Source organism: Rhinopithecus bieti, unplaced genomic scaffold, assembly GCF_001698545.2.
Source record: "Rhinopithecus bieti isolate Rb0 unplaced genomic scaffold, ASM169854v2 scaffold_10589, whole genome shotgun sequence".
Taxonomy (NCBI): domain Eukaryota; kingdom Metazoa; phylum Chordata; class Mammalia; order Primates; family Cercopithecidae; genus Rhinopithecus; species Rhinopithecus bieti.
This window is the reverse complement of record NW_016807065.1, coordinates 2,421,061-2,439,553: the sequence shown is the minus strand read 5'-3', so window position 1 is coordinate 2,439,553 and position 18,493 is coordinate 2,421,061. Positions and strand designations below refer to the sequence as shown.

Here is an 18,493-nt window from a genome sequence, read left to right as displayed (position 1 = left end):
CCTGGTGGCACATAACTGTAATCGCAGCTATTCAGGAGGCTGAGGCAGGAGAATCACTCGAACCCGGGAGGCGGAGGTTGCAGTGAGCCAAGATTGTGCCATGGCACTCCAGCCTGAGCAACAAGAGCGAAACTCCACCTCAAATAATAATAATAATAATAATAACATAAAGAATACAACTTAGAAACAACCAAATAGAAGTCATGTATAAGACAAAGGAAGATGTGGGAGGTGGGAGCGGTTGTGTGGAGACTCCATGCCCTCTCTGGGTGCCATTGGTAGACTGGGGGAATTAATTCCCTGGTACTCCAGCCTGCAAAATGAGCTCTTGCAACCAGTAAGTCCCCAGTCAAAGGGGAGCAGGAGATGGTAGGTGGAAGTTGAACAGATTGTAGGTTTGCATATATGAGATAACGCCCCAGGGGACATAGAAGCTACACATGGCAACCCAAATATTCTGATCTCCAAAAGGAAGAGAGAGTGGATTCTTGGCACACAAGTCCACCCCCTCAAAGGCATCCCACACCAGCTCACTCATAAAGCTCCAAAGATGGGCCAGAAAAGCAAGCTCTATACCAGGGGAACTTGGAGGCATGACAAGGACAGAATGTGGACCCAGCCTTCTAAAGGAGAAAGAATCTGACAGAGAATAGTCCCAGAGATTGTGTGAAGGTCGCAGGATGGAGAGAAGGAACTGTAGCTTAAAAGTGGGTGAAGTTCTGCTACTCAGGAGGGGGGTTTGGGGTGGTAGGGGCTGGGGAGAGCAACCGTTCTTCATCCCCGGAGCAGGAGGCCGCGGACTTTTTGCAGATCCAGAATTTGGCAAGATTACATTTGTCATCGTTCCATCCACTGCCACTAAATTCCGCACAGTCTTCCTCCCCAATATTGTTGGGCTCTCCTTTGTTCCAATACTGCTTGAAGCTGCAAAGCCCATGCAGAATGTGAGACTCTGTCCCCAATTCCCCCCGCCCCGGCTACATGAGCTGTGTTTCTACCTTCTGTCATCTTGGTGCTTTAACATCTGCGCTACGTGTTTATGCTGGACATGAACCCCTCTGCATACCTGATAATATGACTGACTCACGGTGCCTTGGATTCCTGCCTCTCTTCTCACAACCTGTCCTTGGGTGGACTCCACCTATTGAGGGTGTGATTTTCAAATACAAACCAACCAATCTGGAGTCCACACCCCCAGCCACCTGCCTTACTGGGCTCTTGTACTCCAAGCCACTATCCTGTGCTGATCAACCCGAGGCCAGATGTTAGACAGCTAGGGGCAGCCCCTGTGCCCCAGGGCCCACAAATGCTTCATACTTCCCAATCCTCAGCCTGTTCGCCTGGCCTTGACCTTTCCTTTCCATACAAACCACAACAAAGGCTCTGGCCCACAGTCACGCCTCCCCACCACTCTGCCTCATAACAGACCCTGGTGCTTCCCCAGGTGGCTCCCAGCTGTGATGTGTGTATATGAGAAGCTACTCACAATGGTAGGTGTCTCCTGAGCTGGTGGCCTTACTAGACCTCAGATTTCCTATTAATACACTATATTTTAACACACCCACCCACGGGGTAAGCTCGTCCTGCAGCTCTGCTGGTGGAATTTTAGGCACCTGCTATGCTGTCTGGAGGTGGGTAAGAAGACCACCTTCCTCAACTCAGTAAAACTCCCAGATTCTTGGGTCTAGAGTGTCAGGGAGTTGGGGAGGATCCCCAGGGGAAGTTCAAGTCAGAGTTGCAGAGCCCCAGCCCCAGTGGATGGGATGCCCCTTCTGAGATCTACCTGGGCAACAGAGGTGAGCCATCCACCCATTGCCATGTGCCTTCCTGATTTAGGTCTGAAAGTCCCATCCAGGTGAAGCGGTTACTTCTGGAAGACTGCAGCTGTAGGAAGTTCTGGAGGGTAGAGGAGGAGTCAGGAGGGAGCTCTGCTTCCCATTTTCCAGGTTCTGTCTCCCCATCTCTTGGCAGGAAGTTCTGCTTGTAGGCTAACCTTCAGCCTTCCGGTACACTGGGTCCTGAGTCCCCTCGTGTCTGAGTCCCTCTCACATGTGTATCCCACAGCCCATGTGCCCTGATGTGCACACATCCGTGCGCAGCTGGCCTCTCCTCACACACTCTTGCTAACACTGCGTGTTTATCCATTTTGTGCATTCTGTGCATGTCTGCACACATTTACTCATAACTGGGCTTAATGTATTGGATCCACATCCATTTCCTAATTGCTGTTCATGCACATCTCCTTTCAGCTCTGCACTGAGTGACATCACATTGACAGCTTGAAATCAGCCGCCCTGGAATATTTACACCAGGGAAATTGGCAAACACGACGCATCAGGACTTTTTCCCCCACAGAGCTGGTTGTTAACCACTTGTGGCATGCCTCTGGGAGTTACTTATAGTTTTATTTTCCCCAGAGCTTTCACATATCTTCAGACTTGGCTTGTATCTGCTCTAAGGGTACCTGGGACTCCCTCATTCATAGCCTTCTCCTCCCATCTTTTTAAGTGGAGCAAAGCCTCTCTTCTGCAAAATCCTCTCTGAGCACCTCCTCCCTGGTTAGCCAGAAGCCATGCCCCAGGCCAGGACGGGGACCCCCACCAGGTGTACCTGCTCCTCAGCACTTTTGATGACGACGAGCTGGGCCCCCACTTCCTGGCAGGCGGTGATGGAGTCGTGCCAGTTCCGCTGGGAGTTCGACATGAAATAACAGTTTCCTTGAAAGAATGTCCATTCCCAGGGACAGGGGCGGCACAGGCGTTCTGTTGGGGGAGGCTGGTCAGGGCTGGGCTCAGATGAGGTTGCCCATATTCCTGTATCTGCCCAGCCTTCAAAGTCTTGAGAGTCGGAGCACTTCCTTGACTGTCCACGCTGGGTGGACCATTCCCCTCCCCACTTCCCGAGACCCTCCCCAATTCCCATGAGAACCCAGGAGTCCTGGCCCCATCTCCTCCAGACTAGGAGAAGTCGGGGCTTTAGAACTTAGAACAGAAGGCAGGATACTGGCTTAATTCAGTGCCTACTGTGTACCCGGCCCACTGTAAGCACCGAGTGCCATCATCACAGTTACCCTGTGTTCTCATTTCACAGATGAAGAAACTGTGGCTCAGACAGGGTCAGTGACAAGCAAACTCACACCACACAATGACCATCTCAGGCCCAAAGAGCCCTGGTTCCAGGAACTCACCCACTGCAGCCTTCAGCTGGATCAGCTCCTGGTAGATCTCCTGTTGCTTGGACCTGTCTGGCAACCCATCGACTGCAGCCTTTAGCTGGGTCAGCTTCTGGTAGATCTCCTCCTGCTTGGATTTCTCTGGGAGATCACCCACTGCAGCCTTCAGCCGGGATAGCTCCTGGTAGATCTCCTGCAGTTTGGATTTCTCTGGAAGCTCACCCACTGCAGCCTTCAGCCGGGTCAGCTCCTGGTAGATCTCCTGCTGCTTGGATTTCTCTGGGAGCTCACCCACTGCAGCCTTCAGCCGGGTCAGCTCCTGGTAGATCTCCTGCTGCTTGGATTTCTCTGGGAGATCACTGACTGCAGCTTTAAGCTGGGTCAGATTCTGGTAGATCGCGTCTTGTTTGGATTGACTTAGGGAGCTAGGGACTTTGGACACTGGGTCAAGAAAGAAAAGGAACTGCAATTATTAAACACCTACTGTGTGCCAAGCCCTGAACTGAGCCCCATAGGGATATCATTTGTGACAGCCAAGGTCTCCGTTAATCGCCTTTGAAGATGAGGAAAACTGACACCCGGAGAAGGCAGCACAGAAGGCCAAGGAGAGCCAGGTTCTTCCCCTCCTTCTCCTCCTCCTCCCTCTCCTCTCCTGCCCTACAGTGGGGAGGAGCTGTGGGAGAGGCCCCTACAAACCCCCAGGGACAACACCTTGACTCTTAACCCCACCTCCCTCCCAGACTGGGCTGCCCCAGGTTGTGTCCACAGCCAAAAGCCAGGCCTGGGGACCCCAGAGCCTCAGAACCTGCGCCTGACCTTGGACAAGGAGCCCAGCCAAGAGTGTGAAGGAGAGGAGTTGCAGCACCAGGGGGCCATGGCCAAGACACCCTGAGAGAGGATACATGCGTCAGCCTGCCAGTGTCCCCACCTGAGCCTGGCCCAGGGGGAGCCTGGCCTAAATCCCTCAGCACCCCAGGACTCAGGAACCCCAGCCCCAGCCCCCTCCATTCCAACACCTGGGAATCCAGGCCCTAGCTCGCACCTCCCCAGTACCCAGAAATCCCAGTCCCAGTCGCCTCCACTCCAACACCTGGGAATCCAGGCCCTAGCTCACACCTCCCCAGGACCCAGAAACCCCGTCCCCAGCCTACCCCTCCCCAGGTCCCAGGAACCAGGTACCTGGTTCCACCTCCCCAGGACCCAGGAATCCAGGCCCCAGCCTCTACATCCCCAGGTCCCTGGAACCCAGGCTCCCAGCCCCCACCTCCCCAGGACCCAGGAACCCAGGACCCAGCCTTCCCCTCCCCAGGTCCCAGTAACCCAGGTACCTGCTCCCACCTCCCCAACACCCAAGAATCTGGGTCCCAGCCCATACATCCCCAGGTCCCAGGAACCCAGGCCCAAGTCCCCACCTCCCCATGATCCAGGAGTCCAGGCCCAGGCCTCCACCTCTCCAGAACCCAGGAGTCTAGCCCCTGACCCTACCTCCCCAGGACCCAGGAACCCAGGCTTCAACTTCTATCTCCCCAGAACCCAGAAGTCTTGGCCCCAGCCTCCACCTTCCCAGGAACCAGGAATTCAGGCCCCAAACTCAACCTCCCCAGTTCCCAGGAGTCCAGGCCCCCAGCCCCACATCCCCAGGACCCAAGAGTCCAGGCCCCAGTGTCCAGCTCCTCAGGACCCAGGAGTCCAGGAGTCTCTCTTCTCTCCTCCCAAGCTGCTAACTCCTCTCTACCTGCTAAGCTCTTGTAGCCTCGAGTCTGTCGGAATCCAACGCCTCCCAGCTGTTCCTCCTCTGAATGGATAGACGTGAACTCAGAGCCTGGGCAGGCTGAGGCCAGGGCTGGCCATCCCTTCCCCCTTCCCAGAATCCCAGTGTCCCAACCCAGCCTCACCAAGGAGGTCCAGCTGCTGCAGTCTTGATTCCTTGGAGTCACTCATGTCACCCCACTCTCCCACAGTGTCCAGAACTCCTGGGGGCCGGAGCTTTTATTTCCCATCCTGTGATCTTTACTTCCTAAATCTAGACTCCTACAGGAAGAGAAACAGGAAGTTGGGTAGGTATCTGTCACCCAAAAGGCTAGTGGAAAGGATCAGAGCATGAGATGGGCTGGATCTTTCAAGAATTTCAGGGAGGGGGTGGGTGATGGTTTGGGGTTGACAGGGAGAAGGACTGGTCCACTCATGGATGGCTGAGCAGTGGGATGCTTTTAATGAAATCTGATAAATTGTAAGAGAAAGCTACTGTGTTACAACCCCTCCACCTAGGGCAAGGGTGGGCAGGTAGCACCCCCAGTTCCTGGAAGCACTGTCCCTTGTGACCTCCTGGCTTTCCTGCCTTGAGCTGCTGCCGTCCTCATTTTCGGGAATTCTTGCTGACTTTGGGAGTTGGGGCAGAATCATAATTGCTTGTTTATTTAATGCCTAGGATAGTCAGGTACTTTTTCAACAGCTTTATAAACTCATTCATTTAATGTTCCTACCCTTCAGTAGATCATATGACCTCCATTATACAGATGGGGAAACTGAGGAGTCACTGCAAGGTTAGCTGACTGGCCCAAGGTCACACAGCTGGTAAATGGTGGTGTTGAGACTTGAACCCAGACAGTTTTACTCCACAGTGCATGCTGTTAACCAAAGAGTGAAACAGTACCAAAGAGGAAAGAAAAGATCCATAGCAGCTTTATTTAAAATGATCTGAAATTGGAATAAACCCTGTGCCCACCAGCAGGTGAATGATAAAAAATATGGCATATTTAGAGATTGGAATACTATACAGCAATGAAAAAGCTAAGTACTGATACATTTAATAACATAGATAAATCTCACAAAACAGGAAAAGGACCAAGACAGAGTGCGTACACACTGTAAGATTTGATTTTATGTGACTTTCGAGAACAGGCAGAACTAACCTTTGAAGGAGACTCAGAATGGGAATTATCAGGAAGGAAGCAGTGGAGATTGACAATGGAGTTTCTGTATGCTGGAAATGTTCTATATTTTGATCATAGAGATGTGCATTTACCACATATGTGTTAAAAACCTCAATTTAAATATGGAAATACCTATGTGTATCATAATCAAATAGTGGTTTTGACCTGATCTTTACTTTGTATTCTTAAAATGTTTTAATTTTAGAATAATTTTGGGTTTATAGCGAAGTTGCAAATGTAGAAAAGAGATTTCCCATATGTAAATTCCTCACCTTGGGATCCCCATTGTGAACCCAGTTTCTCCTAATGGTAACATTTCACATGGTAATGAGGTAGGAAACTGGTATAACTTGTTTTCTGGCCACAACCCTGCAGACCTATACAGAATCTGGTCCAGATGAGATGATGTGAAAAAACCAGCAGGAACCAGCAGATGGCAACAAAAGCAATCCTTGGCTGCCTCATTGCTCGTGGGTATAAGATGCTCCCACCAGTGCCATCACTATTTACCAATGCCATGGCAATGACCCAGAAGTTACCACCTCTTTCCATGGAAACAACCTGGATGTTGCTGCCCTTTTCCTAGAAACTTCTAAAGAAACTGCCCCTCAATTTGCATTGACCCACCCCTTAACTGACATATAACTGAAAGTGAGTTGACATGAGTATAACTACAGTTGCCAAGAGCTTGCATGTTGTTGACTCTGGGTGCACTGCCTATGAGTTAGCCCTGCTTCACAAGGAGCAGTACCATTACATAAAAAAATCTCTGTCTAAAGCCAGGTGCAGTGGCTCACGCCTGTAATCCTAGCACTTTGGGAGGCCGAGGTGGGCGGATCACAAGGTCAGGAGTTCGAGACCCTCCTGGCTACGTGGTGAAACTCCATCTCTATTAAAAAAATACAAAAAATTAGCCAGGTGTGGCACGTGTCTGTAATCCCAGCTACTCAGGGGGCTGAGGCGGAAGAATTGCTTGAACCTGGGAGGCTGAGGTTGCAGTGAGCCGAGATTGCAACACTGCACTCCAACCTGGGCAACAGAGTGAGACTCCATCTCAAAAACAAACAAACAAACAAGAAAACGGTGGCTCACGCCTGTAATCCCAGCACTTTAGGAGGCCAAGGCAGGCACCTGAGGTCAGGAGGTCGAGACCAGCCTGACCAACATGGAGAAACCCTATCTCTACTACAAATACAGAATTAGCCAGGCATGGTGGCTGATGCCTGTAATCCCAGCCACTCAGGAGGCTGAGGCAGGAGAATCACTTGAACCTGGGAGGCAGAGGTTGCGGTGAGCCAAGATTGTGCCATTGCACTCCAGCCTGGGCAACAAGAGTGAAACTCTGTCTCAAAAAAAAAAAAAAAAATCTCTGTCTAACATCGCTGGTTCACCCTTGAATTCTTTCCAGAGTGAAGCCAAGAACCCTCCCAGGCTAAGCCCCAATTTTGGGGTTCACCTGTCCTGCAACATTTGGTGACCATGAAGGGAAAAGATGGTGAGCAATAAGCAATGACTGATGCAGCACTGCCGATGGTGATTGGTAGTGAGACAGCGAGATGGTAGGGATCACTGAAGAATTAGTAAGACAGCAGAGACAGTGGCAATTGGTGATTGGCAGAGAGGTGAATCAGCAAGGGGTGGCAACACAGCAAGACGACAACTGGTCAGGTGGCTAGAGGCGGCCATCGGTGATAGGTCAGTGGGACAGAGAGGTGGTAATCAGAGAGTGATGGAGTGGTAGCAAAGAAAGACAGAGAGGTGATATATTAGTCTGTTTTCACGCTGCTGATAAAGACGTACCTGAGACTGAGCAATTTGTAAGAAAAAGAGATGCCTTTTGGCCGTAACCGCCATCTTCCAGTAATTTGCCAAAATGATTAATGCAACGGGAAAGAGGAGAGGCACCCAATATATGTTCTCTAGGCCTTTTAGAAAACATGGAGTTGTTCCTTTGGCCACGTATATGCGAATCTATAAGAAAGGTGATATTGTAGACATCAAGGGAATGGGTACTGTTCAAAAGGGAATGGCCCGCAAGTGTTACCATGGCAAAACTGGAAGAGTCTACAATGTTACCCAGCATGCTGTTGGCATTGTTGTAAACAAACAAGTTAAGAGCAAGATTCATGCCAAGAGAATTAATGTGTGTATTGAGTGCGTTAAGCACGCTAAGAGCTGAGATAGCTTCCTGGAATGTGTGAAGGTAAATAATCAGAAAAAGAAAGAAGCCAAAGAGAAAGGTACCTGGGTTCAACTGAAGCACCAGCCTGCTCCACCCAGAGAAGCACACTTTGTGAGAACCAATGGGAAGGAGCCTGAGCTGCTGGAAACTCTTCCCTATGAATTCATGGCATCGTAGGTATTAAAAAAACAAAACAAAACTTCTGGACTGTAAAAAAAAAAAGAAAGAAAGAAAGAAAAAGAGGTTTAATGGACTTATAGTTCCACATGGCTAGGGAGGCCTCACGATCACAGTGGAAGGCAAAAGATAAGTCTTACATCACAGCAGACAAGCGCGAATGAGAGAGCCAAGCAAAAGGGGTTTCCCCCTATAAAACCATCAGGTCTCATGAGACTTATTCACTGCCACGAAAACAGTGTGGAGGAAACTGCCCCCATGATTCAATTATCTCCCACTGGGTTCCTCCCACAACAATGAGGGAATTACGGGAGCTACAATTCAAGATGAGATTTGGGTAGGGACACACCCAAACCGTATCAGGTGGTGATTGGTGAGACGGAGAGGCAGCAGTAGACGAGAGACAGCAAGACAGCCATCAGCACTACGGTAATGAAAACTGCAGAGCTGTAACACTAACCAAAGACTCTTTGAAGAACCATCATCTTCCCTAGTAGGCAATGGAGCTGAGCAGATGAACATTCGGCTGTAGTGCCATGTAATGTGGCACCTGCCACTCTGACCAGCAGGCCAATAGGCTACTGGTTCCCTGTGACAGCTGAGCTGGCCCAAGCTGGGAAACCTGAGGACCTGGCCTTGGTGGAGGAGACCTCCACCCAGGCCCTAAGTTGGAGAACAGTCAGTGCCATTTTGGCTCCTGGAGTCAGGTGAGTGTCCCCTCTGCCCCCACCTCTACAGTATTGTGTGAGTCAGGAAATAAGACTTTTGATTGGTCAATTCAAAATCCCCCATAGCACATCTGACCAACTACGTTCTTATCACCCCTTTTCTTGGTTCTTTCTCCTCTAATATTATTTTATTTTTCCATCAGCCATTTATTTTATTTTATTTCATTCTGAAATGTATGTTTGGTTCACAGTTTTAGTTTTTTTGTTTTTGTCTGTTTATCCCATGATATTTCTTATCATGATATTGTTTATCATGGATATTATATATTACTTATCATCAGCCAAGCTTGATGACTTGGCTGAGGCACTGTTTGTCATGTTTCTCCCTATACACACATTATGATCAAATAAAGTTTTTTGACAAACACATGGATGGCATCAGAAAATCTATTAATAAGAGCATACAAACCAGGCACGGTGGCTCACACCTGTAATCCCAGCACTTTGGGAGGCTGAGGTGAACGATCACCTGAGGTCAGGAGTTCGAGACCAGCCTGGCCAACATGGTGAAACCCCATCTCTACTAAAAACACAAAATTAGCCGGCATGGTGGCACATGCCTATAATCCCAGTTACTTGGGAGGCTGAGGCAGGAGAATCGCTTAAACCCGAAAGGCAGAGGTTGCAGTGAGCCAAGATTGTGCCATTGCACTCCAATTTGGGCTACAGAGTGAGACTTCATCTCAAATAATAATAATAATAAACCAAATAAACAATTTAGTAGAAAACCTACATAAGTATCACAATAGATCAAATTAAAGTGTTCAATAAAACTCAACAGTAACTCATGATTTACATTGTTAAAAGTCTTAGTCAATTAAGAGTAAAAGGAAATATCCTTTTTTTTTTTTTTTTTTTTTTTTTTCGAGACAGAGTCTCACTCTGTCGCCCAGGCTGGGTGCAGTGGTGCAATCTCAGCTCACTGCAAAGCTCCACCTCCTGGATCCTCAATGCATTCTCCTCCCGCCCAGCCTCGCCAAGTAGCTGGGACCTACAGGCCGCCCGCCACCACGCCCAGCTAATTTTTTTGTATTTTTTACGTAAGACAGAGTTTCACCTGTTAGCAGATGGTCCTCGATCTCTTGACCTCATGATCTGCCCACCTCGGCCTCCCAAAGTGCTGGGATTACAGGCACGAGCCACCGTGCCCGGCCTATTGTACACTTTATTTCTATTATTATTGCATTGCAATATATAATGAAATAATTATACAGATCACCATCATGTAGAATCAGTGGGAGCCCAGAGCTTGTTTTCTTGCAAATAGACGGTCCCATCTGGGGGTGATGAGAGACAGTGACAGATCAGGCATTAGATTTTCATAAGCAGTGTGCAACCTAGATTCCTCATATGCACAGTGCACAATAGGGTTCCCACTCCTATGAGAATCTAATGCCACTGCTGATCCAACAGGGGGCAGCACTCAGGCAATAATGCAAGCAATGGGGAGCGGCTGTAAATACAGATGAAGCTTCACTGGCTCGCCCTCCATTCACCTCGTGCTGTGCAGCCTGGTTCCCAAGATGCCATGGACCAGTACTGGTTTGTGGCCCAGGGGACAGGGACCCCCATTCGACATCATCTCCCAGAGGCTCCCGGAGAAACTGAGTCCCAGTTGCCCACATGGGTCATAAGCTCATCCATGCCTGTAAATTGGCTTCCTTCCTTTCCCTACCTGCCCCTGTTCACTTTCCTCCTTGTCTTCCGGTACTTCTTGGAAGTCCCTCCCCGATAAACAACTTGTATCAAAATCCTCGTCACAGGATTTGTCCCTGGTGAAACTCAAGCCAAACTTATAATATGTTTTGTTACCTGTCAGTCATGGTCACATCAAAATGTTCTCAGCTATTCTTGTGCAATTTCTTTTTTTAGATGATTTTTACATGACTCTTGCTTTCAAGGTTTTACTTTACTTTTTGAACAAGTCATGTGTGCACCTGGAACCAAAACCCATTAGTCTCTACAGTGATAACGAAAGCTGGCTCCCGGCCGGGCGCAGTGGCTCACGCCTGTAATCCCAGCAATTAGGGAGGCTGAGGTGTGTAAATCACCTGAGGTCAGGAGTTGGAGCCCAGCCTGGCCAACATGGTGAAACACCGTCTCTACTAAAAATACAAAAATTTGCTGGGCGTGGTAGCACATGCCTGTAATCCCAGCTACTCAGGCGGCTGAGGCAGGAGAATTGCTTGAGCCCGGGAGGAGGAGGTTGCAGTGAGCTGAGATCACGCCATTGAACTCCAGCCTGGGCAACAAGAGGGAAACTTGGTCTCAAAAAAAAAAAAAAGAGAGAGAGAAAAGAAAGAAAGCTGGCTTCCTCCCCATTCTCTGATCTGAAGAAGTTACTCTCCCTAGTTGCAACCTCTATATCATATTCCTGATAATCCACTTATCAATTTTGTTTTAAAATCTGTTTGGCAATCCTTCAATAGAATTTTGAAAATCTCTTTGTGAGTAGGTGGAGCACAAAGGATTTTTTAGGGCAGGCAGGGAAACTACCCTGTATGATACTGCAACATCGTTACACATTTGTTCAAATCATAGAATGTACAACCAAGAGTAAACTCTGATGTAAACTGCAGGCTCTGGGTCACAATGATTTGTCAGTACAGGCTCATCCATTGTAACAGTGCGCCACCCACTCTGGTGAAGGATGTTGAGTAAAGGATGTTAACAGTGATACAAGCAAGTTGCTCAGGTATTACCTTGTGTTGGTGCTCTCCAAAGCTCAGCCCTACCCAAGAAAATCTTATGCATCGGTATCTAATTTGGGGGGACAATTGGCAGAAATGTCCATCAAGGCGAATGTGAATGTTTTGGGGAAAACGTCAAATGTAAGCAAACCACCGTGGCGTGCTGCAAGTGTTTTAACAGCCAGCTCTCAGGAGGGAAAGTATCAGTACTTTCAGAACGCTTAAAGTACTTTCAGAAAACTTAAAGGCCGGGAGAGAATGGGATGATATATTCAGAGTGCTGAAAGAAAGAAACTGTCAGGCGAATGATACGGCTGTAATCCTTTGCAGTGAGTCACTCAGTCCAGCCCCACTCAAAGGAGTATAAAAATGTGTGAACATATGTTAAAACCACCATGCTGATTAGTAAGTATTTGAGGGGGAGGTGAAACTTGGAGGTTATGGATCTGCAGCATCTCAGCTCTTGCCTCATCAGAGGAAAGAATTCATCTAAGAGGAATAAGGCAGACAGTGAGACTGAGGCAAGTTTTAGTGAAGGAGTGAAAGTTCATCAAAGAGTTTTAGAGCAGGAACAACAGGAAGTAAACTACACTTGGAAGAGGGCCACCCAGGCAACTTGAGACATTGAGGTGCTCAGTGCAACCTTTGACTTGGGGTTTAATATGTTGGCATGCTCTGGAGTTACACGTCTCTTCTCCCCTGATCCTTTGTTGTTGAGGTGGAGTCTTGTTCTTGTCGCCCAGGCTGGAGTGCAATGGCACAGTCTCGGCTCACTGCAGCCTTTGCCTCCCGGGTTCAAGTGATTCTCCTGCCTCAGTCTCCCAAGTAGCTGGGATTACAGGCACCTGCCACCACGCCTGGCTAATTTTTTTGTATTTTTAGTAGAGATGGGGTTTCATCGTGTTGGCCAGGCTGGTCTGAAACTCCTGACCTCAGGTGATCCACCTGCCTCAGCCTCCCAAAGTGCTGGGATTACAGGCGTGAGCCACTGCGTCTGGCCTCCCCTAATTCTTTCACTGGGCTGGGCTGTCTGCATGTGCAGTAGCCTGCCAGCACTTGCGGGGTGCCACATGAACCGTGTATTTACTGAAGTTGTGCACGTACTTATTTGAGGCGTTTTTCCCTTACCAATCAAGTGGTCCTAGAATAAGGTCATATACCAGGTAAACTCCACCCACCAGGTGCGGTGGCTCACGCCTGTAATCCCAGCACTTTGGGAGTCCAAGGTGGGTGGATCACTGAGGTCAGGAGTTCGAGACCAGCCTGGCCAGCATGGCAAAACCCCGTCTCTACCAAAAATACAAAAATTAGCGGGGCAAGGTGACATGCACCTGTAGTCCCCGCTACATGGGAGGCTGAGGCACGAGAATCGCTTGAACCCAGGAGGCAGAGGTTGCAGTGAGCTGAGATTGCACCACTGCACTCCAGCCTGGGAAACAGAGCAAGACTCTGTCTAAAAACAAACAAAACCTCTACCAATTGCCTCTTGGTGCGCATGCTTGAGCTGACTTGCCCAACTCCTGAGATCTTATGGGGAAGCTGCCAATCACCAGCTCCAGGTGTTTTCTGTCTATTGGGAGCCTGCCTTTCCCTAGGACCAGCTGCAACCAATTATTATTTTAGCGAAACGGTTTAACAACCACCTGATCATCACCTTGTAGCAGGGGGGTTCTCCTGTCCTGCTGATGTCTGCCTAACTACCTACTGCCTGCTCTAAATGGGGAGACTGGTCGGGAGAGGACACGGAATATTTAGCAACTCTCCGCACCCTCCACCCAATCTGCATGAACCTAAAACTTCTCTAACAAATGAAGTCAATTTGTAAAATATATGGGTCTTCCTTGGATAATAATTCCAACTAATAAATGTAGAAGGAATGAAGGAACTAGGAAATCGCCATGAATTGCTGCATGCAAGATCCAAAGCCGAATGCTCTAATAAATGGAAGAGACTGGAAAGAGAAACAGGATATCAGCCTAACCTTAAAGTATCACCTCCTCCTCAAATACTTGCTAATTAGCATGGTGGTTTTAACATATATTCACACTTTTCTCTTCTTTGAGACGGAGTCTCGCTCTGTCACCCAGGCTGGAGTGCAGTGGCGCAATCTCGGCTCACTGCAACCTCTGCCCCTCCAGGTTTAAGCAATTCTCTGCCTCAGCCTCTGGAGTAGCTGGGATTACAGGCGCCTGCCACCACGCCCGGCTAATTTTTTTGTGTTTTCAGTAGAGATGGGGTTTCGCCAGGCTGGTCTTGAACTCCTGACCTCGTGATCCACCCGCCTCGGACTCCCAAAGTGCTGGGATTACAGGCGTGAGCCACTGCACCTGGCCGTGTTCACATATTTTTATACTCCTTTGAGTGGTGCTGGACTTAGTGACTCACTGCAAAGGATTATAGCAGTATCATTCACCTTGATAGACATTTCCCCCAATTGCCCCCCAAAATTAGATACCAACGCATAAGATTTTGTTGGGCAGGGGGCGGGGGCAGTGACTCACGCCTGTAATCCCAGCACTTTAGGAGGCCGAAGTGGGCGGATCACTTGAGGCCAGGAGTTTGAGACCAGCCTGGCCAACATAGTGAAACCCCGTCTCTACTAAAAATACAAATTACAGGCGTGGTGGTGGGCGCCTGTAATTCTAGCTACTCGGGAGGCTGAGGCAGGAGAATCACTTGAACCCGAGAGGCAGAGGTTGCAGCAAGAAGAGATCATGGAACACTCCAGCCTGGGTGACAGTGTGAGACTCCGTCTCAAAAAAAAAAAAAAAGATATTGTTGGGAAAGGCTGAGCTCTGGAGAGTGCCAAGACATGGTGATAGCTGAGACTCTTTGTGGCCCTCAAAGAAATAGTTTTCTTCCCCTCAGGAGCAATGTCAACCCTGTTAAGGCAAGGAAGAGAGTATGGAAAGACAAAAAGAGTGATTCTGTAGTAAAGACACCTGGCAGATACCACCTTAACCAAGGCTAGCATTGTCAATAAAAGGCATGTTCACATGGATATCATACACACACCCCATAGGATGTGTCTAGAAGGGCACCTAGCCTTTGTGATATTCTTTTTTCTTTTAGATGGAGTCGTGCTCTGTCACCCAGGCTGGAGTACAGTGGCTCGATCTCAGCTCTCACTGCAACCTCCACCACCCAGGTTCAAGTGATTCTCCAGCCTCAGCCTCCCAAGCAGCTGGGATTACAGGCGCGCACCACCACGCTTGGGTAATTTTTTGTATTTTTAGTAGAGATAGGTTTTCACCATGTTGGCCGGGCTGGTCTCAAACTCCTGACCTCAGGAGATCTGCCTGCCTTGACCTCCCAAAGTGTTGGGATTACAGGTGTGAACCACTGCACCCAGCCTGTGATACTCTTAACTCCAAACTAACAACCTCCCTCTAACCACTGGACAACACTGGAAAAATCCAAATCAAGGACCATTCAACACATACCTGATGAATACTCTTCAAATCTGTCAATATCATGAAAGACAAGAAACCTGTCAGCATTTGCAGGAGATGAAGGAGAAGTGATGACTGATACGAACTGGATTGTTCCTCCTAACAAATTCATAAGTTGAAGTCCTAACCCCCAGTGCCTCAAAATGTACTTGTATTCGGAAATAGGGTCTTTGTAGAGATGACTAAATTAAAATGAGGTCATAAGAGTGGGTTCCAACCCAATATGACTGGTGTCCTTTTTTTTTTTTTTTTTTTTTGAGACAAGGTCTTGCTCTGGCGCCCAGACTAGAGTGCAGTGGCAAGATCTCAGCTTGCTGCAACCTCCACCTCCAGAGTTCAAGCGATCTTCCTGCCTCAGCCTCTTGCGTAGCTGGGATTACAGGCGTGTACCACCATGCCCAGCTAATTTTTGCATTTTTTTAGTACATGTTGATCTCAATCTCCTGACCTCAATTGATCCTGCCGCCTCGGCCTCCCAAAGTACTGGGATTACAGGCATGAGGCACTATGCGTGGCCTATGACAAGTGTCCTTCTAAAACGGGAAAATACGGACACAGACACATACAGAGGGAAGACAGCTGAAGACACAGGAAGGAGGCGCCAGACATAAACCAAGAAGAGACGCCTGCAGTAGATCCCTCCCCCACAGCCCAGAAGGAAGCAACCCTGCCGACACATTGATCCTGGACTTCCAGCCTCTAGAACTGGGAAATAACGGATTTCTGTTATTTAAGCCCCCTCTGCCCAGCCAGTGGTGCTCAGTTACTGCAGCCAGGGCAAACTCCGTCACTGCCTGAATGCAGGGTGGGATCCTGGATGGGATCTTGCCACAGAAAAAGGACATCCGTGGAAAAACTAGTGAAATCCGAATGAGGTCTGTAGTTTTCAGTTCAGAATATTGCACCAATATTAATTTCTTCATTTTGACATATGTGCAATGGTAATGCAAGATGTTAACATCGGCCGGTTGTGGTGGCTCACGCCCATAATCCCAGCACTTTGGGAGGCCAAGGTAGGTGGATCACCTGACGTCAGGAGTTCGAGACCAGCCTGGTCAGTATGGTGAAACCCTGTCTCTAATAAAAATACAAACATTAGCCAGGCATGGTGGCACCCGCCTGTAGTCCCAGCTACTCAGGAGGCTGAGGCAGGAGAATCGCTTGAACCCAGGAGGCGGATGTTGCAGTGAACCAAGATTGCACCACTGCACTCCAGCCTGGGTGACAGAACGAGACTCCACTCCAAAAAAAAAAAAAGATTTCACATTAAAGAAAGCTGGGCAAAAGATATAGAGAAGGGTCTGTACTATCTTTGCAACTTATCTGTAATCTAAAATGATCGCAAAGTAAAAAGTTTGAAAAAAGACTCAAAAAACCTATTTAGGATTCCACTCTTCAGGATTCCACTTATACGAGCTACCCAGAGAAATTTATAATGAAAGGAAGTAGAGGCCAGGCACGGTGGCTCACGCCTATAATCCCAGCACTTTGGGAAGCCGAAGTGGGTGGATCACGAGGTCAGGAGTTCAAGACCAGCTTGGCCAACATGATGGAATCCTATCTCTAGTAAAAGTACAAAACTTAGCTGGGCATGGTGGGCAGGCACCTGTAATCCCAGCACCTCAGGAGACTGAGGCAGGAGAATAGTTTGAACCCAGGAGGTGGAGGTTGCAGTGACCTGAGATCATGCCAGTGCACTCCAGCCTGGGCAACAGGATGAGACTCCAGGAAAGAAAGAAAGAAAGAAAGAAAGAAAGAGAGAGAGAGAGAGAGAGAGGGAGGGAGGGAGGGAGGGAGGGAGGAAGGAGAAAGAGAGAGAGAGGGAAGGAAGGGAAGGAAAGGAAGAGAAGAAAGGAAGAAGAGGGAAGAAGAAAAGAAAGGAAGAAAGAAAGGAAAGAAAAAGAAAAAGAAAGAGAGAAAGAAAGAGAAAGCAGAATGGTGGTTACCAGGGGCTGGGGAGAAAAAGGAATAGGGACTTTGTGTTTCACAGGGACAGTGTTATAGTCCGGAAAGCTGAAAAATCCCAGAGACGGATGGTGGTGATGGTTGTACAACAATGCGAATGAGCTTAATCCCCCTGAACTGTACACTTACAAATGGTCAATGTTTTGTTATATATCGTTTACCACAATTTTTTTTTTTTTTTTTTTTTTTGAGACGGAGTCTCGCTCTGTCGCCCAGGCTAGAGCGCAGTGGCCGGATCTCAGCTCACTGCAAGCTCTGCCTCCCGGGTTTACGCCATTCTCCTGCCTCAGCCTCCCGAGTAGCTGGGACTACAGGCGCCTCAATTTTTAAAAAGCTCTATCAGAAAATCTATTTAGGAATTTTATTGGGATGATCATTTGTCTTACTGTAGGGTGTTTTTTTTTTGGCGGGGGGACAGTCAGAGTTTCACTCTTGTTGCCCAGGCTGGAGTGCAATGGCATGATCTAGGCTCACCACAATCTCTGCCTCCCTTGTATTTTCAGTAGAGATGGGGTTTCTCCATGTTGGTCAGGCTGGTCTCAAACTCCTGACCTTAGGTGATCCCTGCCTGCCTCGGCCTCCCAAAGTGCTGGGATTACCGGCATGAGCCACTGTGCCTGGCCTACTCTAGGATTTTTAGGATGGAGGAAACCCCTTCAGTGATTAGGAGAGACAAGAGGTGGAAATAAAGGTTGCATTACTTGGGGGTCCTGGGGAGGGAGGGCACGGCACTTCCAGAGGCCACACACACACACATACACTCATACACACACACACACACTCATACACACACACACTCATACACACACTCATATACACACACACATACACTCATACACACACACACACTCATACACTCATACACACACTCATACACACACTCATATACACACACACTCATACACACACTCATATACACACACATACACTCATACACACATACATATACACTCATACACACACACTCATGCACACACACTCATAAACACATACATATACACTCATACACACACTCATATACACACACTCATGCACACACACTCATATACACACACACATACACTCATGCACACATACACACACACACACTCATACACACACTCATACACACACTCATATACACACACACTCATACACACACATACTCATATACACACACACATATATACTCATACATACACTCATGCACACACA

General features: G+C 48.5%; 1 protein-coding gene across 6 annotated transcripts; it reads right to left on the bottom strand.

The window, feature by feature from the left end:
* Nucleotides 1–93: 93 nt before the first annotated feature.
* Nucleotides 94–5,197, bottom strand: LOC108534530 (CD209 antigen). Of its 6 annotated transcripts, XM_017879952.1 has the most exons (8): nt 5,068–5,197; nt 4,908–4,967; nt 3,989–4,060; nt 3,188–3,613; nt 2,611–2,762; nt 1,784–1,896; nt 1,067–1,141; nt 829–924 (listed from the first exon to the last, which is right to left on the bottom strand). In XM_017879952.1, the coding sequence occupies exons 1-7, from the start codon at nt 5,111–5,113 to the stop codon at nt 1,114–1,116; spliced, it is 897 nt and encodes a 298-aa protein (XP_017735441.1). In that variant the 5' UTR covers nt 5,114–5,197; the 3' UTR covers nt 829–924; nt 1,067–1,113. The 6 variants fall into 6 exon arrangements, with proteins under 6 accessions (XP_017735437.1, XP_017735442.1, XP_017735438.1 ...); XM_017879948.1 differs by lacking the exon at nt 1,067–1,141 and having other exon boundaries at nt 94–924; XM_017879953.1 differs by lacking the exon at nt 1,067–1,141 and having other exon boundaries at nt 94–924; nt 3,464–3,613; nt 5,068–5,150.
* Between the last annotated feature and the right edge of the window lie 13,296 nt (nt 5,198–18,493).

Coding starts and splice junctions, on each gene's coding strand:
- LOC108534530 (XM_017879948.1), bottom strand. CDS start 5,113: ATGAGTGACTCCAAGGAATCAAGACTGCAGCAGCTGGACCTCCTTG. Junction 4,061..4,907: donor AGGCTACAAGAGCTTAGCAG/GTAGAGAGGAGT, acceptor ATCCTCTCTCAG/GGTGTCTTGGCCATGGCCCC. Junction 3,614..3,988: donor GGCTGGGCTCCTTGTCCAAG/GTCAGGCGCAGG, acceptor TTCTTGACCCAG/TGTCCAAAGTCCCTAGCTCC.